This window comes from Balaenoptera physalus (genome assembly GCF_965194825.1).
Source record: "Balaenoptera physalus genome assembly, chromosome: 11".
Lineage (NCBI taxonomy): Eukaryota > Metazoa > Chordata > Mammalia > Artiodactyla > Balaenopteridae > Balaenoptera > Balaenoptera physalus.
This window is the reverse complement of record NC_138896.1, coordinates 19,665,876-19,693,574: the sequence shown is the minus strand read 5'-3', so window position 1 is coordinate 19,693,574 and position 27,699 is coordinate 19,665,876. Positions and strand designations below refer to the sequence as shown.

The window sequence follows — 27,699 nt, the reverse complement described above, 5'->3', positions numbered from 1 at the left end:
CTAATAGGTGGATTAAGTTTTCACTCTACTAAGTATTAACTGTAGTTCTAAGCATTGATTCTGAAATACTTAACAAAAATACCTTAGGGATTTAATCTCTCCTGAACACAAATCTGAACTTATACAATTTAACTCAAAATTACCTTTATTTTAAGATATCAGAACATATTTACATATTTGCAATTTTTATCTATTACCTGTATATGCAAAAACGTTCATCAAGGCTTCAAGATTGGAATTGTTCTATGCCTTTGTATCACAGACCTAAAGAGATTTGAAGTGAGTTTGGGAATAAACTCAGGTCTCTGAATTCCTTATTCCATGCTCCATCTGCATAGCTATTACTAAGGTAATGACAATAAATCCTGAATTTAAAGTGAGTTTAATATTGCAATTCCAAAACATAAAGCTTGTACAACTCTTGGAATAACTCACCAAAAATAAACGGCTTTTTAATATGACTATTTAGTGGTTATCAGTCTTTATCAAGGATGAAGCAAGTGTTAATAGCATCTTAAAATGACGTCTATTCTTGCCACACTTTCTTAAAGGCCTTACAAAGGCAATCTGTTAAGAATATCATTCCTTGTACTTATACATGTTAGAATACGGCTGCCTGCTTACTCATAACTGAATGTTTGGTATTCTTTCACCTTACTTACAAATAGTTTATGTACTCCGTCTATTTAAATTCAAAATTTAAAACTGCTGAACATTTTTTTTTTTTTTTTTAGCATAAGCTGTTATTATTTGAGGGCTCTTTAATATAAGAAGCATCCTGCTACCTATCACCAAAGCAGAGCTAGCTGACATCTGGAAATCATACTTGATTTAACCACCTTCAGGAAATTTATAAACCATTAGTACCTTCCCCTTTATCAGACTTATGAGGTAGGTGCATTTATTTTCCCATTTATTGATGCGACATGACTCATCAAAAATTATGTAAGCCCACAAACTAAGCAACATCAGAAAGAAAGAAAGACCAAAATTCTATGCTATGCCTGATCTTAACCAAATCAAATTTGCCCTCTGGACTTCCAATTCTTCATATGTCACAGTTAAGTGATATTTATTACCTTATTTTACAGTGATGACCTAAGATCAAAAATAGCAGCAGAGTGCTCTGAGGTGTACCAAAGAAGACTGCCCTGTGAAATCTAAACATTGTCAAAGATACTTTGTCTTGGAAATCATCAAACAGATGTATGATGCTATTCGCATTCCAACAACCACACCATAAATGTGCTCCAAGACAAGCCCAGCCTGTTTCATGCTATTCTAATGTCCTCTCATAACCAGACATGGGAGCAGGGAAAACTTAATACTTGTAACTTTGTTTTCTTTCAAATCAGCTACTAGAAGAGTATTTTTTCCTAGCACTAAACCACCTGGTAAATGGACCCCTAAACTCCTTCATATGACATATTAGGGTATCAGGTATCCTCCAACATCATCAGGGTATGCATATTTATAACTAAATTTGTAGTGCAAGAGCTGAATACTCTAGAATCTTCTATGCATCTTTTGGAGGCAAATGTAACTGTCATGTTCTATTGCATAACTGTACTTAACCTCCAGAAAATAATTTGGGTTGGCCAAAAAGTTTGCTCGGGTTTATAAACCCAATATTAAAAGAGGCAGAAGATGTTAAGTAGGATAGGAGCTTTGAGACATACAAATATCAGTCATTTGTTTTAAACCCAAATCTGATTGTGAAAACAAAAAGGTATCACAATTTTAAAGTTTATCTACCCTCTTGTTTTGGGAAGCGCATCTGTCAACCTCCCAGGTATAGGCAAATAGATTAACTAGGCTACATATATTTTCCTTTTTGGGGTGACACGTCTATCTGTTCTAAAAACAAGGCAATGACCAAAACAGCTATAAAGCAGTAATAGAATGGAAATTCTTTCTTTCAGCTCAATTTCCAAAGGCTTTAATTATAGTCAAGCAAAGAAAAATAGTTCCAATGGTTGAGGAAGTAAAATTCTGATTAACTGGAATCTATATAAAGCTGACATTAAACTCATTTCCTTTTTTTTTATTCCTCATATAAAAAGGGGGCAAATACAAGAAAATAAGGTTATGTCAAAGACTGGTTTAAAGCACAAACTCCCAGAGTTTGTTTTAAGGTTAATATATATTCTGCTAGCTTTTCAGTCACCTGAGAGTGAGAAATTCACAAGAATGTGATTCCTTGTACTAAGAACTATGGCTACCTGGTCTCATAACTGTGGGCTTGTCAAGTTTCCAGGCTTCATTTGGCATGAGGTTGCACTTTTGTTGACATGTATAAATTAAATAAAATTGATACCACAATCTATTCTTGTGTTAAGTTAATCTCTCTGTGCCTTACATGTCTATAAAAACAGCTTCTTAAGTTTGTAGGAAATAGAACTTTGGCCTTTTACAAAGCAAGTGCTTTGTTTCTTTACTCAGAATCCTGAAAATGCAATTAAGTTCTAGTATTGTGACTGCCATAATATTTTTAACATCAGACACTATAATTTAAATGTCAGTGATTTTTTTCCCCAAGTCTCTGACTCTTACAAACGAAAATAATAGAAGAATATCAGAATTTTCCTGTGACTACCATAAAAAAATAATTCAGTTTCCACCGGGTTGTGCCTAACGGTTTGTTAGGACACTCCTGCTTGATTCAAGTCCATCCGGCCTGAAGCTGTGTTTCATTTCCGTCCTTCTATCTGCCTGCAGTGTCTTTTTAGGTAAAGAGGCCACCTAAATGAAGCAGAAAAATTCGTAATTTTAGTTGTGTCTGTTTAAAAGAAAAGCTACCAGTAAAACGATACGTTAACCACTAAACGAGGAAAGGACTGCAAGCCATGTATCAGTGTCTTGAGTACTTGCTCCAGGGGTATAAACTATAAGTAGAAACGTAAGAAAAAGAGGTAACCTGTGTATCTTTTCCTATACACGATAAATGTTCTCTACATTTCAATTTTGGTTATGACAAAAGCTGCACCAGAAAGTTACTAACATCTGTCTAAATATACAATGCTTGTCACAGTGTCCCACACAGAATAAATTTCTAACTTATTTACTGTGCCAGGCCCTGTGCTCATAAGTGCATTACACACATTATCTAATTCTCCCTTTAACTACATGAAGCAGGTGGCAGATGGGGAAACTGAGCGAGGCTTAAGAGAAATTAAGTAACCTGCTCAGGGTCACAAAGCCTGTGACAGCTTAAGCCCAGGCCACAGGACTTCAGAGCCCAGGACTGTAGCCCCTCTGCGGTACTGCTGTGAACCAGACCCTTCATACCAGAGGAGGCAAAGGAGCTTCTAGCTGTCGTCCAAGGAATGACAGCAAGCGCCTCCAGATGAGGCCACTTCCCATAAACATAATTCCTGTGATCAGCCAAAACACTCTATGGTCCTAAAAGAGAACACACAGTTAATTTCAATCACAAAAGGTTAGTTTCCTTAGTGATAAAATTTCCTGAACTTATCGGTGCCCCAGAGTTTAAAAGAAACCTTCTGTTATTTGTACTGCTCTTTCCTATAGAAACTAAGAACAAATAGCACCCAGAGACCAAGCGTCAGAAAATAAATCAGAAGGAAAACATGATTTAAGACTATTTTATGATCATCAATGAACCCACATTAACTGCTTTTACTTTGTGTTTCCTTCCAGTCTGTTTACATTCACACAAATTTTAATAGTTATAATAGTTATAATCACATAGGACATACAACTTAATTTAAATTTTTTGCTTGTAGCCACATTTGCCAAACTGTGAGCTGAGGTGTCCTGGCATTACAGCACCGCAGAATACTTTAAATTCTGAAGGAAATCACAGTGCCATCTGTGGAATACCATGAGAACTGCTACTTTTAAATTGTTTTGACCTACCTTCTTCATAAAAGAAACTGTAAGGTAACATGACAGAAACTCTAACATAATAAAAGAAACTTTTGGTCTTAGGGATGCTGCAAAAAAATTACTAAGACACTAAAAGCATCATGAATCAAGAAAGTTTGGGAACTTCTGACTTACAGTGAACATTTTCCCTCACTGTCATTTTCTTTTCTTTCTTTTTTTTTGTGGCCACGCTGCGTGGCTTGCAGGATCTTAGTTCCCTGACCAGGGATCAAATCCAGGCCCCCAGAGTCCTAACCACTGGACCGCCAGGAAATTCCCCTGTCATTTTCAGAATTGTATTATTTTTTGCAGTGTGATGCTTCTGAGTGCATGTGTTAATGTACAGAATTCACAGAATTTATATTAATCTCCCACATGGAAGGAGTCTCAGCTACAGAAATGCCATTCGTTATTATCAACAACGGCTTGGTCTCCAGTGATTGGGAGCTCAATTTCCTCCAAAATGATCAGTAACCACTGATGGAAATTCAAGCTATGTATGAAAAAGAAATCTGCCTCCTTTTAAACATGAAGTTAGATGTTAGACATAATTTATCAAGAAGACAAGTGCTAATGTGAGTTAACGGTTTGGATGAACACATTTCCAGTTATCCTAAATGAAGGCCCTAATTTATTAAGTAAAAATTATGTTTAAATGAGATTTAGCATACCCAGATTACCGTTGTTTTTTGCTATAGACTGGTTCTGTAATGCCCTATAAATCAAAAGTCTGGGAATGCTAAAATGTGATAAACTTGAGAGGTAAGAAATCCAAAATTCTATGTGTCATTAAAATACACACACAGCACAGTGTGAGACCTCTAGGAGATTAAGGGAAGGGACAAGTGTCTAAGAGTTGGATTTTTAATGCCCCCTCTGCTCTGGGCGTGCCCTGCAGTACTGTATGTTTAAGTACCTACCTTTCAAACTCTTCATCTCTGCCACTGTTCAGTCTATCTACTCCTTAGAAATAAGATGCCTAGAACATCTTGATGTGCCAGAGGCTAAACAAGCACTAAAACTGATGGGGACATGTCAAAAGTACTCAGACGTCAGCATGAAAGGAACAATTTGAACACCAAGATAAATAATGACAGTAGTGACAGATTATAACTCATTGACTAAAGTAAGACCCCATGAGTCCATACTGATACAAATGAATAAATAACTGGGAGAGAAGGAAGGCTCTATTTTATAAAGAATAAAAGTAGGAGGAGTGATGGAATTAGAAATCACCATGTGATAATCATCACTGCAGTATTTGATTCAGGCATGAATCAGTTTTGGATCAATTAGTGGATGCTAAAACTAGAGGGTGCAAATTATTAGAGAAATGCAAATCAAAACTACAATGAGGTACCACCTCACACAGGTCAGAATGGCTATCATTAAAAAGTCTACAAATAACAAATGCTAGAAAGGGTGTGGAGAAAAGGGAACCCTCCTACACTGTTGGTGAGAAATGTAAGTTGGTGCAGCCACTATGAAAAACAGTACAGAGGTTCCTCAGAAAACTAAAAATAGAATTATCATATGATCCAGCTCTCCCACTCCTGGGCATATATCCAGACAAAACTATAATTCAAAAAGATATATGCACCCCTATGTTCACAGCAGCACTATTCACAACAGCCAAGACATGAAACAAACTAAATGTCCATCGAGAGAGGAATGGATAAAGAAGATGTGGTATATGTATATGATAGAATACTACTCAGCCATCAGAAGGAATGAAATAATGCCATTTGCAGCAACATGGATGAAACTAGAGATTATCATACTAAATGAGTCAGAATGAGAAAGACAAATAACATATGATATCACTTATATGTGGAATCTAAAATGCAGCACAAATGAACCTATCTACAAAACAGGAACAGACTCACAGACATAGAGGACAGACTTGTGGTTGCCAAGGGGACGGGGTTGGGGGAGGGATGGAGTGGGAGGTTGGGGTGAGCAGATGTCAGCTTTTATATATAGAATGGATAAACAACAAGGGCCTACTGTATAACACAGAGGACTATATTCAATATCTTATGATAAACCATAATGGAAAAGAATATTAAAAAATGTATGTATATGTATAACTGAATCACTTTGCTGTACAGCAGAAACTAACACAACATTGTAAATCAACTATACTTGAATTAAAAAAAAACAAAAAAAAACTAGAGGGAACAAATTTGATGAATAGCAGAGTTCTTACAAGATACTTAATTCCACAGAGAAAAAGAGTAACTTCACAGGACAGAAAGTTGGCAGATACCACCTTAACCAAATGATCATAGTTAGTATCACCAGTAATGAGACAAACTGACATCAAGGGTCTCCTGATGGGATTCAATGTGAGGAACACACTGACACAATGTGTAACCAGAATCTAATAATGAAGAAAGAGTATCAAGGGCCAAACAACTGACCTACATTCTTTGTGAATGTCAAGGCCATGAAAGACAAAGACCGAAAAACTCGCCTAGATTAAAGAAGCCTAAGGAGACATGACAACTATATAACAACACACGATCCAAGGTTTTCTATGAGGCAAAGGGCTCTACTGAGCTGAGTGGTGAAACCTGACCAGGGTCCACAGATTAGAAAATAGTGTTGTTTCAATGTTAATTTTCTGGAGCTGTGGTTATGTAAGAGAACACATGTTTTTAGGAAATATATACTGAAATATCTAGGTGTAAAGGAGCATCATTTTTTGTTTACTCTCAAATGATTTAGAAAAAAAGTATGTATATATTGATAGAATGATAGAGTAAATATGATAAAATGTTGCTGTTTGAAGAATCTGGGTAAAGGCTGTATGGGAATTCTTTGACTATTCTTGAGACAGTCTGGTATTATTTTAAAAAAGAAAAATGTTTTTCCTATCTTGGATTCACCGTTGTAAATATTAACCCCAACTATACAAGGACAGGGAAACCTCTGATATTCCTAGATTTAATGAACATCTTTCAACTCTTCTCCAGGAAACCTGGAGATGTCATTTGCGACTCTGGTGAGACACTGATCTGAATCTTGCTCTGGGGGCAAGCCTAGCTCACTACTTTCTACTCAGATCTCATTACAACCAGAATTATTGCATACGCTGAAACTATCAGAAAGGAATTTCTAAAAATTCTTTTTTTAAATAGGCATTTAGAGAAAAATATTAGAGTGAGCATTAAGATAGCTTGTAGAGTGAGTATATGTACATAAAAATAGTTCTTAACAAAAATAATTTGGGAGAATGACAGGAACTTAGAGTTCTGCAGTCACAAATCGGGGAATTTGCAAAGGTCTTTGGGAGTACCTTCTGAGAATGTCCAGGGTTGGTCTATGTCACACAAGATATTTTGGCGACTACTGGACTTTTTACTACATTTGGGCTCAAAAGCCTCCAAGAGATTCCTATCACACTTAGAATAAGCCCAAACGCTTAGCATGCTCCACAAAAGCAACATGCCCTCCCCCTCTGTCCTTCTGACATTCTCCCTGCCTCTCTCCACTTGACACACCTCCCCTACCACTCTGGCCTTCTTGCTGTTCCTTCAACAAGCTCAGTGCATCCCTGCCTCAGTCTCACATGCGTGGTTCCCTCTGCTTAGATCACCTTCCCCCCAGGCCTTCCCACTTTCTTTTCATTCAGGTCTCTGCTCTAGGGTCACCTCCTCAGAAAGACCTTCCTCGACCACCCTATCTCTAGGATGCCCCTCGTCTCACCTCCTAACAGTCTCTATCCCTTTACCTGGCTTTATTTTTCTTTATGGCACTTACCACCTAATATACCATGGATCTGTTTATTCTCTCCTACCTCACTGTAATGGAATCTCCACAAGGGCAGGGACTCACTGCTATATCCCCACGGCTAAAAGCAGTGTTTAGTGTGCAACAGGCACCAAAAACCGTATCTGTAAGATGAATGAATGAAGGGTGTTGCATTAATTTTTCTTTCACATCTTATAAGGAGCATTAAAATGACTAATGCTGACTTTGCTTCAGGGAGCTATGATCTTTTGCAGACTTTAAACAGCAACTGCAAATTTGAGGAACATGGCAAATGGGAAATGTGGGATTATTTGGGCACGTATAACCGGGGGAGTAATTTTACTTGGCTGGGTTGGGGGTGCAGTCAGGGGAGAGTCTCCTTGGAAGTAACACATAAGTTGAGACCTGAGAGAGAAACAGATGTTAACTAGGCAAAAACAGGTGGACGCCAAGGAGAGACGTGTGGAGGCCCCGTGAGTAAGAACAGTGATGGATCAACCGACGGTGATGGCAAGGTGTCTGGAGACAAGATGGGGATGTGGGTGCAGCAGACCGGGAAAAGCCCTACAGGCCGAGGAATCTGGATTTTTATCTTAATGACAATCAAAACCCCCTGAATAATTTTACACAGAAGAGTGACCATCAAATTTGCTTCTTTTAAAGACCACTTTTTAAAAGTGAATAGTGGTCCTGATGAGATGACGTGGGTTGGACTTCAGCGACAGCCAGAGACAGAGAATAGATCTGTTAACTAGGACACAGAATCCAGTGCCAGAGTGTGCCTGCCGAACGCGCATGCAGATTCATTTCTAGAAATCTCACAATAAGACATCTTCTGAAAGTAAAAGCCTACAATGATATGAAAAACCCTGCGAGGGACTTCCCTGGTGGTCCAGTGGTTAAGAATCTGCCTTCCAATACAGGGGACGCAGGTACCATCCCTGGGCAGGGAACTAAGATCCCACCTGCCACAGGGCAACTAAGCCTGCACACCGCAACTACTGAGGCCTTGCACTCTGGAGCCTGCATGCCTTAACTATTAAGCCTGTACCACAACTAGAGAGTCTGCACACCACAACTAGAGAAGACCACATGCTGCAACTAGAGAAGCCTGCATGCCACGACGAAAGATCCTGCATGCTGCAACAAAGATCCCATGTGCAGACAGTCAGCTCTACTCACCACCAGAGCCTCCCATCAAGCCTCTTAGATAGCCTCAACCACCAGAGGGCAGATAGCAAAAGCAAGAAAAACTACAATCTTGCAGCCTGTGGAACAAAAAACACATTCACAGAAAGATAGACAAGATGAAAAGGCAGGGGGCTATATACCAGATGAAGGACCAAGATAAAACCCCAGAAAAACAACTAAATGAAGTGGAGATAGGCAACCTTCCAGAAAAAGAATTCAGAATCATGATAGTGAAGATGATCCAGGACCTTGGAATAAGAACAGAGACAAAGATTGAGAAGATGCAAGAAATGTTTAACAAAGACCTAGAAGAATTAAAGAACAAACAGAGATGAACAATACAATAACTGAAACGAAAACTACACTAGAAGGAATCAATGGCAGAATAACTGAGGCAGAAGAACGGGTAAGTGACCTGGAAGACAGAATGGTGGAATTCACTGCTGCGGAACAGACTAAAGAAAAAAGAATGAAAAGAAATGAAGACAGCCTAAGAGACCTCTGGGACAACATTAAACGCAAAAACATTCGCATTATACGGGTCCCAGAAGGAGAAGAGAGAGAGAAAGGACCAGAGAAAATATATGAAGAGATTATAGTCGAAAACTTCCCTAACATGGGAAAGGAAATAGCCACCCAAGTCCAGGAAGCGCAGAGAATCCCATACAGGATAAACCCAAGGAGAAACACGCCAAGACACATAGTAATCAAATTGGTAAAAATTAAAGACAAAGAAAAATTATTGAAAGCAGCAAGGGAAAAATGACAAATAACACACAAGGGAACTCCCATAAGGTTAACAGCTGATTTCTCAACAGAAACTCTACAAGCCAGAAGGGAGTGGCATGATATACTTAAAGTGATGAAAGGGAAGAACCTACAACCAAGATTACTCTACCCAGCAAGGATCTCATTTAGATTTGAAGGAGAAATCAAAAGCTTTACAGACAAGCAAAAGCTAAGAGAATTCAGCGCCACCAAACCAGCTCTACAACAAATGCTAAAGGAACTTCTCTAAGTGGGAAACACAAGAGAAGAAAAGGACCTACAAAAACAAACCCAAAACAATTAAGAAAATGGTCAAAGGAACATACATATCGATAATTACCTTAAACGTGAATGGATTAAATGCTCCAACCAAAAGACACTGGCTTGCTGAACGGATACAAAAACAAGACCCATATATATGTTGTCTACAAGAGACCCACTTCAGACCTAGGGACACATACAGGCTGAAAGTGAGGGGATGGAAAAAGATATTCCATGCAAATGGAAATCAAAAGAAAGCTGGTGTAGCTATACTCATTCAGATAAAATAGACTTTAAAATAAAGAATGTTACAAGAGACAAGGAAGGACACTACATAATGATCAAGGGATCAATCCAAGAAGAAGATATAACAATTATAAATATATATGCACCCAACATAGGAGCACCTCAATACATAACGCAACTGCTAACAGCTATAAAAAAGGAAATCGACAGTAACACAATAATAGTGGGGGACTTTAACAACTCACTTACACCAATGGACAGATCATCCAAAATGAAAATAAATAAGGAAACAGAAGCTTTAAATGACACAATAGACCAGATAGATTTAACTGATATTTATAGGACATTCCATCCAAAAACAGCAGATTACACTTTCTTCTCAAGTGCGCACGGAACATTCTCCAGGATAGATCACATCTTGGGTCACAAATCAAGCCTCAGTAAATTTAAGAAAATTGAAATCATATCAAGCATCTTTTCTGACCACAATGCTATGAGATTAGAAATGAATTACAGGGAAAAAAACGTAAAAAAGACAAACACATGGAGGCTAAACAACACATTACTAAATAACCAAGAGATCACTGAAGAAATCAAAGAGGAAATCAAAAAATACCTAGAGACAAATGACAATGAAAACACGACGACCCAAAACCTATGGGATGCAGCAAAAGCAGTTCTAAGAGGGAAGTTTATAGCTATACAAGCCTACCTAAAGAAACAAGAAAAATCTCAAGTAACCAATCTAACCTTACACCTAAAGAAACTAGAGAAGGAACAAACAAAACCCAAGGTTAGCAGAAGGAAAGAAATAAAGATCAGAGCAGAAATAAATGAAAGAGAAAAAAAGAAAACAATAGCAAAGATCAATAAAACTAAAAGTTGGTTCTTTGAGGAGATAAATAAAATTGATAAGCCATTAGCCAGACTCATCAAGAAAAAGAGGGAGAGGACTCAAATCAATAAAATTAGAAATGAAAAAGAAGAAGTTACAACAGACACCGCAGAAATCAAAGCATTCTAAGAGACTACTACAAGCAACTCTATGCCAATAAAATGGACAACCTGGAAGAAATGGACAAATTCTTAGAAAGGTATAACCTTCCAAGACTGAACCAGGAAGAAATAGAAAATATGAACAGACCAATCACAAGTAATGAAATTGAAACTGTGATTAAAAATCTTCCAACAAACAGAAGTCCAGGACCAGATGGCTTCACAGGTGAATTCTATCAAACATTTAGAGAAGAGCTAACACCTATCCTTCTCAAACTCTTCCAAAAAATTGCAGAGGAAGGAACACTCCCAAACTCATTCTATGAGGCCACCATCACCCTGATACCAAAACCAGACAAAGATACTACAAAAAAAGAAAATTACAGACCAATATCACTGATGAATATAGATGCAAAAATCCTCAACAAAATACTAGCAAACAGAATCCAACAACACATTAAAAGGATCACACACCACGATCAAGTGGGATTTATCCCAGGGATGCAAGGATTCTTCAATATACGCAAATCAATCAATGTGATACACCATATTAACAAATTGAAGAATAAAAACCATATGATCATCTCAATAGATGCAGAAAAAGCTTTTGAAAAATTCAACACCCATTTATGATAAAAACTCTCCAGAAAGTGGGCATAGAGGGAACCTACCTCAACATAATAAAGGCCATATATGACACACCCACAGCAAACATCATTCTCAACGGTGAAAAACTGAAAGCATTTCCTCTAAGATCAGGAACAAGACAAGGATGTCCACTCTCACCACTATTATTCAACATAGTTTTGGAAGTCCTAGCCACGGCAATCAGAGAAGAAAAAGAAATAAAAGGAATACAAATTGGAAAAGAAGAAGTAAAACTGTCACTGTTTGCAGATGACATGATACTATGCATAGAGAATCCTAAAACTGCCACCAGAAAACTACTAGAGCTAATCAATGAATTTGGGAAAGTTGCAGGATACAAAATTAATGCACAGAAATCTCTTGCATTCCTATACACCAATGATGAAAAATCTGAAAGGGAAATTATGGAAACACTCCCATTTACCATTGCAACAAAAAGAATAAAATACCTAGGAATAAACCTACCTAGTGAGACAAAAGACCTGTATGCAGAAAACTATAAGACACTGATGAAAGGAATTAAAGATGATACCAACAGATGGCGAGATATACCATGTTCTTGGATTGGAAGAATCAATATTGTGAAAATGACTATACTACCCAAAGCAATCTACAGATTCAATGCAATCCCTTTCAAATTACCAATGGCATTTTTTTACAGAACTAGAACAAATCATCTTAAAATTTGTATGGAGACACAAAAGACCCCGAATAGCCAAAGCAGTCTTGAGGGAAAAAAACGGAGCTGGAGGAATCAGACTCCCTGACTTCAGACTATACTACAAAGCTACAGTAATCAAGACAATATGGTACTGGCACAAAAACAAAAATATAGATCAATGGAAAAAGATAGAAAGCCCAGAGATAAACCCATGCATCTATGGTCAACTAATCTATGACAAAGGAGGCAAAGATATAGAATGGAGAAAACACAGTCTCTTCAATAAGTGGTGCTGGGAAAACTGGACAGCTACATGTAAAAGAATGAAATTAGAATACTCCCTAACACCATACACAAAAATAAACTCAAAATGGATTTGAGACCTAAATGTAAGACCAGACACTGTAAAACTCTTAGAGGAAAACATAGGAAGAACACTCTTTGACATAAATCACAGCAAGATCTTTTTTGATCCACCTCCTAGAGTAATGGAAATAAAAACAAACATAAACAAATGGGACCTAATGAAACTTCAAAGCTTTTGCACAGCAAAGGAAATCATAAACAAGACGAAAAGACAACCCTCAGAATGGGAGAAAATATTTGCAAATGAATCAACGGACAAAGGATTAATCTCCAAAATATATAAACAGCTCATTCAGCTCAATATTAAAGAAACAAACAACCCAATCCAAAAATGGGCAGAAGACCTAAATAGACTTTCTCCAAAGAAGACATACAGATGGCCAAGAAGCACATGAAAAGATGCTCAACATCACTAATTATTAGAGAAATGCAAATCAAAACTACAATGAGGTATCACCTCACACCAGTTAGAATGGGCATCATCAGAAAATCTACAAACAACAAATGCTGGAGAGGGTATGGAGAAAAGGGAACCCTCTTGCACTGTTGGTGGGAATGTAAATTGATACAGCCACTATGGAGAACAATATGGAGGTTCCTTAAAAAACTAAAAACAGAATTAGCATATGATCCAGCAATCCCACTACTGGGCATATACCCAGAGAAAACCATAATTCAAAAAGACACGTGCAGAGGATTAACCAAGATGGCGGAGTAGAAGGACGTACTCTCACTCCCTCTTGCGAGAACACCAGAATCACAACTGGCTGCTGGACAATCATCGACAGGAAGACAGACCCTGGACTTCACCAAGGAGGATACCCCACGTCCAAGGACAGAGGAGAAGCCACAGTGAGACGGCAGGAGGGGCACAATCAGAGTAAAATCAAATCCCATAACTGCTGGGTGGGTGACTCACAGACTGGAGAACACTTATACCACAGAAGTCCACCCACTGGAGTGAAGGTTCAGAGCCCCACATCAGGCTTTCCAACCTGGGGGTCCGGCAATGCGAGGAGGAATTCCTAGAGAATCAGGCTTTGAAGCCTCGTGGGAATTGACTGCAGGACTTCTACAGGACTGGGGGAAACAGAGACCCCACTCTTGGAGGGCACACACAGTAGTGTGTACATCGGGACCCAGGGGAAGGAGCAGTGACCCTGGGGGAGACTGAACCAGACCTACCTGCTGGTGTTGGGGGGGTCTCCTGCAGAGGTGGGGGGTGGCTCTGTTTCACCATGGGGACAAGGACACTGGCAGCGGAGGTTCTGGAAAGTGCTCCTTGGCGTGAGCCCTCCCAGAGTCTGCCATTAGCCCCACCAAAGAGCCCAGGTAGGCTCCAGTGTTGGGTTGACTCAGGCAAAACAACCAACAGGGAGGGAACCCAGCCCCACCCATCAACAGTCAAGTGGATTAAAGTTTTACAGAGCTCTGACCACCACAGCAACAGTCAGCTCTACCCACCACCAGAGCCTCCCATCAAGCCTCTTAGATAGCCTCAATCACCAGAGGGCAGACAGCAGAAGCAAGAAAAACTACAATCCTGCAGCCTGTGGACCAAAAACCACAGAAAGATAGACAAGATGAAAAGGCAGAGGGCTATATACCAGATGAAGGAACAAGAAAAAACCCCAGAAAAACAACTAAATGAAGTGGAGATAGGCAACCTTCCAGAAAAAGAATTCAGAATAATGATAGTGAAGATGATCCAGGACCTCGGAAAAAGACACATGCGCCCCAATGTTCATTGCAGCACTATTTACAATAGCCAGGTCATGGAAGCAACCTAAATGCCCATCGACAGATGAGTGGATAAAGAAGTTGTGGTACATACATACAATGGAATATTACTCAGCCATAAAAAGAAACGAAATTGAGTCATTTGTTGAGACATGGATGGATCTAGAGACTGTCATACAGAGTGAAGTAAGTCAGAAAGAGAAAAACAAATATCGTATATTAATGCATGTATGTGGAACCTAGAAAAATGGTACAGATGAACCGGTTTGCAGGGCATAAGTTGAGACACAGATATAGAGAACAAATGTATGGACACCAAGGGGGGAAAACCGCGGTGGGGTGGGGATGGTGGTGTGCTGAATTGGGTGATTGGGATTGACATGTATACACTGAGGTGTATAAAACTGATGACTGATTAAAAAAAAAAAGATCCCACGTGCCACAACTAAGACCTGACACAGCCTAATAAATAAATAATTTAATTTAAAAAAAACCTCTGCGAGTTCAGTGTTGTATTAAAATGGAGCAAAGTGGGAAGTGCAAGTCTTGGGGACTAAATCTTAGTTCTGTTATTTCCTAGCTCTGTGCCCGTGGGCAAGTTACTAACATTTTCTGAGCCTCAGTTTTCCTACCTATAAAGCAGGGAAAATACATTCATTTTCAGAGTTTTGATAACTGAGTCAAATAAAGCATGCAACTGCCCAGAATACTGCCTGACACACAAGAATTTAAAAAAAAGAAAAAAAGAATCCCTCATTAACACTGCCTCACAGTGTACTACTGTTTTGTCAAACCTTTCCCATGTGTAATTACATGTTTTGGGAATCATAAGGTAACCTAGGCTATCTACGTTATAACAGAGTCTAACAATACGGCATGAATTTTAAATGACTTAGAGTATATATTTAATTTCACTAGGAGTGTATACATGTTAAAACTTTCTTTTTAAAATCCATTAAAGGGACTTCCCTGGTGGCACAGTGGTTAAGAATCCACCTGCCTACAAGCAGCTCATGCAGCTCGATATCAAAAAAACAAACAACCCAATCCAAAAATGGGCATAAGACCTCAATAGACGTTTCCCCTAAGAAGATATACAGATTGCCAACAAACACATGAAAGGATGCTCAACATCACTAATCATTAGAGAAATGCAAATCAAAACCACAATGAGGTATCACCTCACATCAGTCAGAATGGCCATTGTCAAAAAATCTACAAACAATAAATGCTGGAGAGGGTGTGGAGAAAAGGGAACCCTCTGGCACTGTTGGTGAGAATGTAAATTGATACAGACACTATGGAGAATAGTATGGAGGTTCCTTAAAAAACTAAAAATAGAACTACCATATGAACCAGCAATCCCACTACTGGGCATATACCCAGAGAAAACCATAATTCAAAAAGAGTCAAGTATCACAATGTTCACTGCAGCTCTATTTACAATAGCCAGGACATGGAAGCAACCTAAGTGTCCAGCGACAGATGAATGGATAAAGAAAATGTGACACATATATACAATGGAATATTACTCAGCCATAAAAAGAAACAAAACTGAGTTATCTGTAGTGAGGTGGATGGACCTAGAGTCTGTCATACAGAGTGAAGTAAGTCAGAAAGAGAAAAACAAACACTGTATGCTAACACATATATATGGAATCTTTAAAAAAAAAAAAAGGTTCTGAAGAACCTAGGGGCAGGACAGGAATAAAGATGCAGATGTAGAGAACGGACTTGAGGACACAGGGAGGGGGAAGGGTAAGCTGGGACGAAGTGAGAGAGTGGCATGGACATATATACACTACCAAATGTAAAACAGACAGCTAGTGGGAAGCAGCCGCATAGCACAGGGAGAACAGCTCGGTGCTTTGTGACCACCTAGAGGGGTGGGATAGGGAGGGTGGGAGGGAGACACAAGAGGGAGGAGATATGGGGATATATGTATACCTATAGCTTATTCACTGTTATACAGCAGAAACTAACACAACACTGTAAAGCAATTATACTCCAATAAAGATGTTAAAAAAAAAAGAATCCACCTGCCAATGCAGGGGACACGGGTTCGAGCCCTGGTCTGGGAAGATCCCACATGCCGCAGAGCAACTAAGCCCATGTACCACAACTACTGAGCCTGTGCTCTAGAGCCCACGAGCAACAACTACTGAAGCCTGCGCACCTAGAGCCCGTGTTCCGCAACAAGAGAAGCCACCGCAATGAGAAGCCCACACACCACAACGAAGAGTAGCCCCTGCTCGCCGCAACTAGAGAAAACCAGCGCACACATAGCAATGAAGACTCAACACAGCCAAAAATAAATAAAGTTCTCTTTTAAAAAAAATCCATTAAAAAAATTATCTTCAAAACATTATAAACAACCTCTAGATTACTGAAATAATACATTCTCACCTCCTCAAGGGAAGATTCCAAATTCATTCCAAAAGCAACTCCCATTAGTCCAAAGAGCGAAAGAGAGAAGGTTCCCATGGTCAACTGTAGGTTCAACCTCATCATCACATTACGGTGGCTGGGGAGGAGAACAACTGCTTAGTTCAGAAGATCTTACCAACTACACGCAGCAAATTCACTAAATAGTCTACTAAAGACTACATGGATTAAACATACACCTTAAAAAAAAGACACTTCCATGTAGTAATTACAAACGATAATGATGGTATAATTCTTTCCAAAATGGAAAAACAAAGCTATCCTTAAAAGCTTTATTACTGTGTATTATTTTATAAAGAAAATACTTACTGATTGTTTTATACGATGCCTTCTTACCTGTCCAAATTGATAAATATGATACTCTGTGAATCATCAATCAGTGCCCTAAGTTCCCGAGCTGCATTGGAAAGATCCTCAGCTAATCGGTAGTAGTTTTCCAACAGCAACTCCATCTCTTCTGCATGGTCAATCCCAGCACTGCTCTTTTCACTTTAATTAAAAGAGTTAACATAATTAATATGCCCCCAATACATGCATTATACATTTAGTACCATAGAACTTCCTGGATTAGTACAAAATATTCAGCTACCAGTGAAAAAACTTCCCTTTGCCTTTACTATTATTGTGATTGAGGCCAGTCTGGAGTGGCTTTGCCAACTGATCCTAAACATGACACAGGTAGTCGAGGACACGGGTTCCATCCCTACAGAGGCCTCACTGTATTCCATGGCCTTGATCCCAGGGACACTCATGCAATGCTACCAGTTACAGGAAAATGCAGACGTGTGAATGCTGATAAATTAGTGCAAATCCCAAATCACTATCAGGTAAAACAAAACCAAAAATTAAAAATGAACATAAAGAGCATTTCCTTTCCAAGGTAAATATATAACATCATTTTCATATATGAAGTAAACTGTTTTTAAAAAATGTCAGTACAGTCAGAGGGCTCAAGATGGCAGAGGAGTAGGACGGGGAGCTCACCTTCTCCCACAAGTACATCAACATGTGGAATGACTCTCACAGAACACCTACTGAACACTGGCAGAAGACCTCAGACTTCCAAAAGGGCAAGAAAATCTCCACATAACTGGGTAGGACAAAAGAAAAAAAAAAGAGAGAGAGAGAGAAAGGAATCAAGAAGGGACCTGCTCCCAGGAGGGAGCTGTGAAAGAGGAAAGGTGTCCGAACACTGGGAAGTCCCCTCACTGGTGGGGAGATCAGCTGGGACAAGGAGGGAGCTTCAGAGCCTCGGAGGAGAGCACAACCAACAGTTTGTGGAGGGCAAAGCGGAGAGAGCCCCGCAGAGTCAGTTGGTGCCGCTGCCTGGCACTCCCCAGCCTGAGACGGTCCTCCACTGGGGTGGGTGTGGGCTGGGTGCTGAGGCTCAGGCTTCGGAGGTCAGAACAGGGGAGAAGACTGGGGGTGGCTGCCTGAGGGGGCTAGGGTGTGGTGCGCCACCACTGAGGGAAGAAGCCTGGGACCCCCAGAGAGGTAGGGCACCACTGTTGGGGTGGGGGGGCATGAGGAGAGGGGTGGGACCTCCACAGGAGCTTATTTCTCAGGCAGCAGGGCACCGCTTCCATGAGCTTTGGGTGCGGGCACGAGCCACCACTGCCATCTCAGGCTCCAGAGGTGGGAGCAGCCTGCCAATGCCGAGGGTCTTGTGACCAGGCACCAACTGCTGCCCCTGACCTCCTGGGAGCTTGCGTGGGGCACGCACCTGCTCACCCTCTGACAAGGGGATAATGGCCAGCACACGCTGAGGAAACAGATGGCAAGCATCCAAACCAAAAACAGCCCTCAAGCCAAAAAAATATTAAACCCACAAAAGCTAAGCAGGAATGCTCCCGCATATAAATAGCCCTCCAAGCCTACAGTAGATAATTGTTTCTCCTAAACTCACAGAGTAAGAGACATATACGCAAAATGAAGAAGCAGAGGAACCACTCCCAGTTAATAGACCAAGAGAATTGCCCTGAAGGAGCAAACAATGAAACAGACCTCTTCAGTCTAAAGACACCGAGTTCAAAGAGGAGGTAATGAAAATACTGAAGGAATTAAGAAAGGCTATCAACAGAAATGCAGATTACTGTAAAAAGGAACTAGAAACTATAAGGAGGAGCCAAGAAAAATTAGAAAATTCATTTGCTGAAACGAAAGCTAAGCCAAAGGCAATGAATAATGCAGAAAAATAAGTGATCTGGAAGACAGAATAATGGAAATTACCCAATCAAAACAGTAGACAGAAAACCAAATGAAAAAAAATGAAAGCAATGTAAGAGACCTATGGGATAATATAAAGCGTGCCAATCTATGTATAATAGGGATTCCAGAAGGAGAAAAGGGGATTGAAAATGTATTCGAAGAAATTATGGCTGAAAACTTCCCACATCTAAAGAAGGAAACAGATATCCAGATACAAGAAGCACAGAGGGTCCCAAACAAAATGAACCCAAACAAACCTACACCAAGACATACTATAATAAAAATGGCAAAAGTTAAAGATAAAGAGAGGATTCCAAAGGCAGCAAGAGAAAAACAAAGAGTTAATTACAAGGGAATCCCCTTAAGGCTATCAGCTGATTTCTCCACAGAAACACTGCAAGCCAGAAGGGAGGGGCAAAATATATTCAGTTTTGAGAGGGAAAAATCTGCAAACTAAAATACTCTATCCAGCAAGATTATCATTTAGAATAGGAGGGGAAATAAAGAAGTTCTCAGACAAGCAAAAACTAAAAGAATACAGCAATACCAAACCTATCCTAAAAGAAATATTGAAAGGTCTTCTCTAAATACAAAAGAAGAAGATATAGGAAAGGGGAAATCACAGTTGAAAAGTAAATCACTGAAGTTAGCCAGTATACAGATCAAAAAGAAAAAAAACCCTACTGTGAAAGGATGATAAACACAAGAAACAGCAAAAGGATAAATACGAAGCTGTAAAAAAGGACATCAAAATCATAAAACGTGGGGAAGGAGAGTAAGAAAAGGTAGATTCCTGTTTTTTAGAATGTGTTTGAGCTTATATGACTATCAGTCTAAAGCAAGCAGATATAGGAAGGGGTTAACATACTTGAAAAACAGGGCAACCACAAATCAAAAACATACACTAGATCCACAAAAACCAAAAAGAAGAGAACACAAGCATAAAATAAAAGGAAATCATCAAACCACAAAAAAGAAAAGGAACAACAACAAAAATCCATAGAATCAACTGGAAAACAAGGTTTAAAATGGCAATGGATACATATGTATCAATAATTACCTTAAATGTCAGTGGACTGAATGCTCAAATCAAGACAGAGTGGCAGACTGGATAAAAAAACAAGAGCCTACAATATGCTGCTTACAAGAGACCCATCTTAGGGCAAAGGACACACACAGATTGAAAGTGAGGGGATGGAAAAAGATATCTCATGCAAATGGAAATGACAAGAAAGCAGGAGTTGCAAAACTCATATCAGACTATAAAATACACTTTAAAACAAAGGCCATAAAGGAAAAGAACACTATATAATGGTAAAAGGATCAGTACAGGAAGAGGATTTTACAATCGTCAACATATATGCACCTAACATAGGAGCACCAAATCCATAAAACACTAACAGACATAAAGGAAGAAATTGACTGGAATACAATAGGAGATTTTAACACCCCACTCACATCAATGGACAGATCTTCTAGATAATCAATAAGGCAAGAGAGATCCTAAATGATGGAATAGGACAGTTAGACTTAATTGATATTTTCAAGACATTACATCAAAAAAACCAAAAAACAAAAAACAGAATACACATCTTTTCAAGTGCACGTGGAACATTCTCTAGGATTGACCACATACTAGGGCACAAAACTAATAACCTCAACAAATTTAAGAGTATAGAAATCATTTCAAGCATCTTCTCTGACCACAACAGCATGAAACTAGAAATCAACCACAGGAAAAGAAATGAGAAAAAAATGATTATATGAAGACTAAACCATATGCTACTAAAAACTAATAGGTCAATGAGGAAATAAAAAAGAAAATTAAAAGGTACCTTGAGACAAACAACAATGAAAACACAACCACACAAAATCTATGGGATACAGCAAAAGCGCTTCTTAGAGGGAAGTTCATAGCGATACACGCCTTCCTCAAAAAAACAAGAAAACATCTCAACAACCTAACATACCACCTAACATACCAACCTAACATACCAGCTAAAGAATTAGAAAAAGAAGAAAAACCAAAACCTAAAGTCAGCAGAAGGAAGGAAATAATAAATATCAGGGAGGAAATAAACTGAGATTAAAAAAAAATAGAAAAAAAAATCAATAAAACCAAGAGCTGGTTCTTTGAAGGGGTAAACAAAATTGACAAACCTCTGGCCAGGCTCACCAAGAAAAAAGAGAGAACCCAAATAAGCAAATTAAGAAATGAAAAAGGAAAAATCTCAACCGATACCACAGAAATACAAAAACCCATAAGAGAATACTATGAACAATTATATGCAAACAAATTTGACAACTTAGAAGAAACGGACAACTTTCTAGAAACATATAGCCCACCAAAACTGAATCAAGAAGAACTAGATAATTTGAACAGACTGATTCACTAGAAGTGAAATAGAATCTGTAAAAAAACAAAACAAAACAAGACTCCCTACAAACAAAAGTCTAGGACCAGATGGCTTCACAGGTGAATTCTACAAAACATACAAAGAAGAACTTATACCCATCCTTCTCAAACTCTTCCAAAAGACTGAAGAGGAGGGAACACTCCCAAAGACATTCTATGAAGCCACCATCACCCTGATACCAAAGCCAAAGATACCACCAAAAAAGAAAATCACAGGCCAATATCTTTGATGAACATAGATGCAAAAATTCTCAACAAAACATTAGCAAACTGAATCCAACAACACATAAAAAAGATCATACTCCACAACCAAGCAGGATTCATCCCAAGTTCACAAGGATGGTTCAACATATGCACATCAATCAGTGTAATACACCACATAAAAGCAGAAAACCACATGATCATCAAAAGATGCAGAAAAAGCCTTTAACAAAATTCAAAATCCATTCATGATAAAAACATAGTAAAAGCCATTTATGACAAACCCAAAGACAGTATACTCAATGGTGAAAAGTTGAAAGCCTTTCCACTAAAATCTGGAACAAGACAAGGATGCCCACCCTCACCACTTCTATTCAACATAGTATTGGAAGTCCTAGCCACAGCCATCAGACAAGAAATAAAAGGTATTCAAATTGGAAGGGAAGAGGTAAAACTGTCACTATATGCAGATGACATGATACCATATACATAGAAAACCCTAAGGACTCCACACAAAAACTACTAGATCTAATAAGTGAATTCAGCAAAGTAGCAGGATATAAGATTAACATTCAGAAATTGGTTGCATTTCTTTACACTAACAATGAAATATCAGAAAGGGAATGTAAAAAACAATACCTTTTAAAATCACACCAACAAACAAAAAAACCCTAGGAATAAACCTGAGCAAGGAGGTGAAAGACTTACATGCTGAGAACTATAAAACATTAATAAAGGAAATTAAAGAGGATTCAAAGAAATGGAAAGATATCCCATGCTCTTGGATTAGAAGAATGTTGCTAAAATGGCAATACTACCCAAAGCAATCTACAAATTTAAAGAGATCCCTATCAAATTACCCATGACATTTTTCACAGAATTAGAAAAATAATCCAAAATTTATATGGAACCATAAAAGACCCAGAATTGCCAAAGCAATCCTGAGGAAACAAAAACAGAGCAGGAGGCATAACTCTTCCAGACTTCAGACAATACTACAAAGCTACAGTAAGCAAAACAATGGATCAATGGAACAGAATTGACAGCCCAGAAATAAACCCACACACCTACGGTCAGTTAATCGTCTACAAAGGAGGCAAGAATATAAACAGAAAAAAGTCTCTTCAGTAAGTAGTGCTGGGAAAGTTGGACAGCTGCATGGTAAGTCAATGAAGTTAGAACAAACCCTCACACCATGCAGAAAAATAAACTCAAAATGGCTTAAAGACTTAAACATAAGACACGACACCATAAAACTCCTAGAACAGAGCAGAGGCAAAACAGTATTTGACATAAATTGTACCAGTGTTTTCTTAGGTCAGTCTCCCAAGGTAATAGACATAAAACCAAGAATAAACAAATGGGACCTAATCAAACTTACAAGCTTTTTGCACAGCAAAAGGAAACCATAAAAAAAACAAAAAGACAACCTATGGACTGGGAGAAAGTATTTCCAAATGATGAGACTGACAAGGACCTAATTCCCCAAATAAACAAACTGCTCATGCAACTCAACAAAAACACAACCCAATCGAAAAATGCGCAGAAGACCTACATAGACATTTCTCCAAAGAAGACATACAGATGGCCAGTAGGCACATGAAAACCTGCTCAACATCACTAATCATTAGAGAAATGCAAATCAAAACTACAATGAGGTACCACCTCACATCAGTCAGAATGGCCATCATTAAAAACTTTACAAATAACAAATGCTGGAGAGGGTGTGGAGAAAAGGGAACCCTCCTACACTATTGGTGGGAATGTAAATTGGTGCAGCCACTATGGAAAACAGTACGGAGTTTCCTCAGAAAACTAAAAATAGAACTACCATACGATCCAGCAATCCCAGTCCTGGGCATATACACCTGGACAAAACTATAATTCAAGAAGATACATGCACCTCTATGTTCATAGCAGCACTATACACAATACCCAAGACATGGAAACAACCTAAATGTCCATCAACAGATGAATGGATAAAGATGTGGTGTGTCTGTGTGTGTATATATACATATACATATATATATATATATATATATGCGCGCACGCGTGCGCACACACACACAATGGACTACTACTCAGCCATAAAAAAGAATGAAATAATGCCATTTGCAGCAACATGGATGGACCTAAAGATTATACTAAGTGAAGTCAGAAAGAAAAAGACAAATACCATGATATCACTTATAAGTGGAATCTAAAATATGGCACAAATGAACCTATCTACAAAACAGAAACAGACTCACAGACATAGAGAACAGACTTGTAGTTGCCAAGGGGGAAGGGGGAAGGGGGGAGGGAGAGGGATGGACTGGGAATTTGGGGTTAGCAGATGCAAACTATTACATACAGAATGATAATAACAAGGTCCTACTGTATAGCACAGGGAACTATATCCATCCAATCTCCTGGGATAAACCACAATGGAAAAAAATATACAAAAAGAATGTATATATGTGTATAACTGAGTCACTTTGCTGTATAGCAGAAATAAGCACACATTGTAAATTATCCTCCTTACCAAGGAGGATAAGTGGGAATGAAGCACTCTGTAAAAGACACTTATAAAGCATATTAGAGATAAATTGGCCTAAGAAGCAAAGCAAGCAAGAGTTACAAGAGTGATCAAGTTTCTGCTACTATATCTAGCTGCTATAATATCAAGCGTTATACAGCCCTTTTTATCTTAATCGTTCATTAGAATATAGATAACTAATTTCTCAAAATGTTGAAAAATCTGTACACACTACAGAAACTATGCACATTACAAAGGTGTATTAATCTCTGATACTGATCTGCAAAGTACAACAATGAAATATTTGGGGTATTTAAAAAGTCAACATTTAAACTTGGGTGTGCACAAGAAGCGTAAATGATTCCTGAATTCATAAGAGATAAAAGGTTTGTAAGATGAGAGCGTTTTTATATTAACCAGACTTAAGAATCTGTGCCAGTGTCTCTACTCGCCTCCCTGCACCCCACCCTTTCCCTCCTCTCTCCCGCTGAACTCTCCAGGTAAGTTATCTGGGTAGATGTGTATGTCATTTTGGTGGCCAGTCCTCTGAAGATAAAGGTAATGGTGCGTGTATAGTCAAAGCCCAGCATATTGTTGTGTACACAGTGTGCACTTAATATCTCCTCATTAAATTCAATCAGATGCAATATGGTACAGGAAATAGTGAAACAACTGGGGATGCAAAGTGCCTACATCCTCTATCCCAGAAAAATGTTGTGTCCTCCCTAAAAAGTCATCCTGAAAAAGACAAACAACTGATCCTAAGAGAGAAACTAACAAAGCATGACTGTCTGCTTACAAGACTTGTGGGTCACTCCACTTTGTCAGACAGAGCTCTTCCAGCAACTCTTCTTCATCCAAGATCTCCAAAATGGACTCTTTGAAGATTTTAATATCTGTTTCTAACTCTGACAGGCTGTAAGAGTAGTTGCATAGAAATGATCAATAACATAAACCTATAAAAATATTTCCCTACAAGAATAGTGCCTTTTTAGTGTCTTATCAAGTAGATCCACTTACAAATTCATGGTAAACACTGATTTGTAAAAAAAATTTTTTTTATATTTATGCACTCTGAGAATCAATTCCCAATCCCAAAACTACATTAAGTGGTAAAATTAACCAATGATATAATTTTCAGCATGTATTATTTATCTCAGAAACATATAATCACTGTGATTTAAGCTCTGGGCTCAGAAATTTATCTTTACTCTTAATAAGTATGGCAGTGATGAACAGACTATTTACTTTTAATTCATAAAAACATCCTAATATTTTCAGACAAAGAACTACTGATTCAGGAATTTTAACTGTTAACTCCTGAATGGATTTTTAGGGGGTACAAATCCTAAGGGCATGTTCATTCAGTCTGTAATATAAATTAAAATATTATCCTTAAATTCTGGAATGCATTATGATAAACAAAAAAACCCATGGACCTTGGAGGCAAAGAAAATTGGATTTGAGTCTAGATTTGCTATTTAGTAGCTGTTAAAGTTTAGACAAGTTACTTAGACCTCAGTTTTCTTATCTTCAAAATGAGGACCATGTCAACAGGATTGCTGACAGGATGAGATGACATCACACACATAAAAGAGACTGATACAGCATTTCATGCAAAATAGCTTTTCAATAAACATTAGTTTGTGTGCCCCCTTTAGCTCAACTTCCCACCTAGGCTACTTTCTTACTTTAAAGTTATGAAAGACAGTGAAAACTAAATATGGAAATGAAGGTACTGAGAGTAAGTCACAAAGTAAAAAAATGTCATTACCACTAGCAAGACTAGTTGGTATTTTTAAAACAGCTAAGAATTACACTAATTTTGGACCTGAATTTACGTTAAACATTTCACTGTTAAGGCTACTGAAAGAGAAGTTTAAGACATTTGTGTCTAACTCCCAACTTGGTAAATCACCCTTATTTACCTTTTGCCATTTTGTAGTAAGATGTGCAGTTTGCTTCTGTCTATGGAAGAATGTTTGGGATCCACTAAAGCTTCCAATGTCTCAAGGATCAGTGGTTGCAAAATGCTAAGTTTCCCCTGAAGAGTGTTGATCTAGATAACAACATGACCTTTCATAAGAATTAAAACAATCTTTTTAGAATACTCAGGGTCAGTGAATCCTCTGATTAAATACAGAAATCTGTAATAGCTAGGAAGGCTGGTAACATTTCAGAACATGGTCACTGCTGGAATGCCCATCCCAGATGATTAAAAACTAGACGTCCTAGGTTAAAAGATAACCATGCATAATGTTGTTAGTAAGCTCCCATTTGGTTGCTAGGGAATTAAGTCCCATAAGACTCTTCCCCCTACAGACACCAGACACTTATTATGAAAGGAATGGAGGACTGATTAAAAGAAAAGCTGCCGTTCTTTGGTTAAAACATAAACTTTACATCTGGTAAACAATACATATGTTCTTTGTAAACAGGATACAGTTCAAAACTCCTATGAACAAGGCTCTTTTGAAAACCAAAACATACCTTAAACTTTACAAAATAAACTTGAAAAGTCAAAAGTGTATTTATTATTCGGGTTAATATAGGCACAGCAGGAATCAATCAGCAGGTATACATTGATACAGCTATACTAGTTCTTAAAATATTAAAAGTCTTCCATACCTGTTGGTAAACAGCATAAGAGCAGCTGAATTAAGCAGTAAGATTAATTAATAATGTAAATTCCAACATATACTATCCATCCCAGCATTAGCTCCTGAGAGCTTAGTCAGTCTGTGTAGCTTGCCACTGACCATTGTTTATACCTTCGTTTCTTTCCATTTTTTCCCTGCTTAGTAACTGGGCTTCAACTAGACACCATCTCATTGGCTGGCACTAGCTGGTGCTATTGCCTCATTAACCTGAGTAAGGAACAGAGCCATCTCCTACTCCCTCAGTAGAGCAAGGCAGACAAAGAAGGGTGCCAGGTTCCACCAACCCCCCCCCCCCGCCGCCACCTCATGTCCCCTTTACTCTCCCCTCTTCTTCTCCCACTCTGGCTAGCATGCTCATGGCACTGACTCTTGCATGTAGCCAGGTCCTGAACAGTACTATCCTGACTAATAGGGGGAAGAAAAGATGATGAAAGATTTGTTGGGGCCAGGAAAGCAGTGACCGTCCTTGTTCAGAGCCTGACAGGATCCTCAGACACTCAATGATGATCAACTTAAAGGAGGAATCGTAAGAATTGTACACGGTTTCTATGTCAAACTAGGTCTCAGACACAGGCGTCATTTAGCTAGCTCAAACAAAGGATTACACAAACAAATCAAAGAATGATCTGGAAACTATCAGAATGATTTGATGAAAGGTTCGTGCTATAATATTGTGCAAGCAGTTACACAACAAGTTAGAGAATAAAATGGAGTACAATTAAAACCTTTT

At 38.6% G+C, this 27,699-nt stretch overlaps 1 protein-coding gene across 9 annotated transcripts in view; it reads right to left on the bottom strand.

The window, feature by feature from the left end:
* Positions 1-27,699, bottom strand: part of MRS2 (magnesium transporter MRS2) — a 40,812-nt gene that overhangs the window by 4,800 nt on the left and 8,313 nt on the right. For 3 of the 9 annotated variants that reach the window (XR_014251307.1, XR_014251308.1, XM_082415188.1), the window contains exons 7-12: positions 26,238-26,368; positions 25,109-25,225; positions 17,303-17,455; positions 16,928-17,045; positions 3,289-3,402; positions 2,597-2,742 (exon numbers count right to left, since the gene is read on the bottom strand). Coding sequence is in view for 6 of the 9 variants with exons in the window: in XM_082415188.1 (XP_082271314.1) it covers positions 2,632-2,742; positions 3,289-3,402; positions 16,928-17,045; positions 17,303-17,455; positions 25,109-25,225; positions 26,238-26,368 (744 nt within the window). In the remaining 3 variants the exon portion in view is untranslated. Of the gene's footprint in view, positions 1-127; positions 2,743-3,288; positions 3,403-16,927; positions 17,046-17,302; positions 17,456-25,108; positions 25,226-26,237; positions 26,369-27,699 lie in introns of those variants that run through there. The other 6 variants (XR_014251309.1, XM_082415189.1, XM_082415187.1 and 3 more) reach the window with 6 other exon arrangements.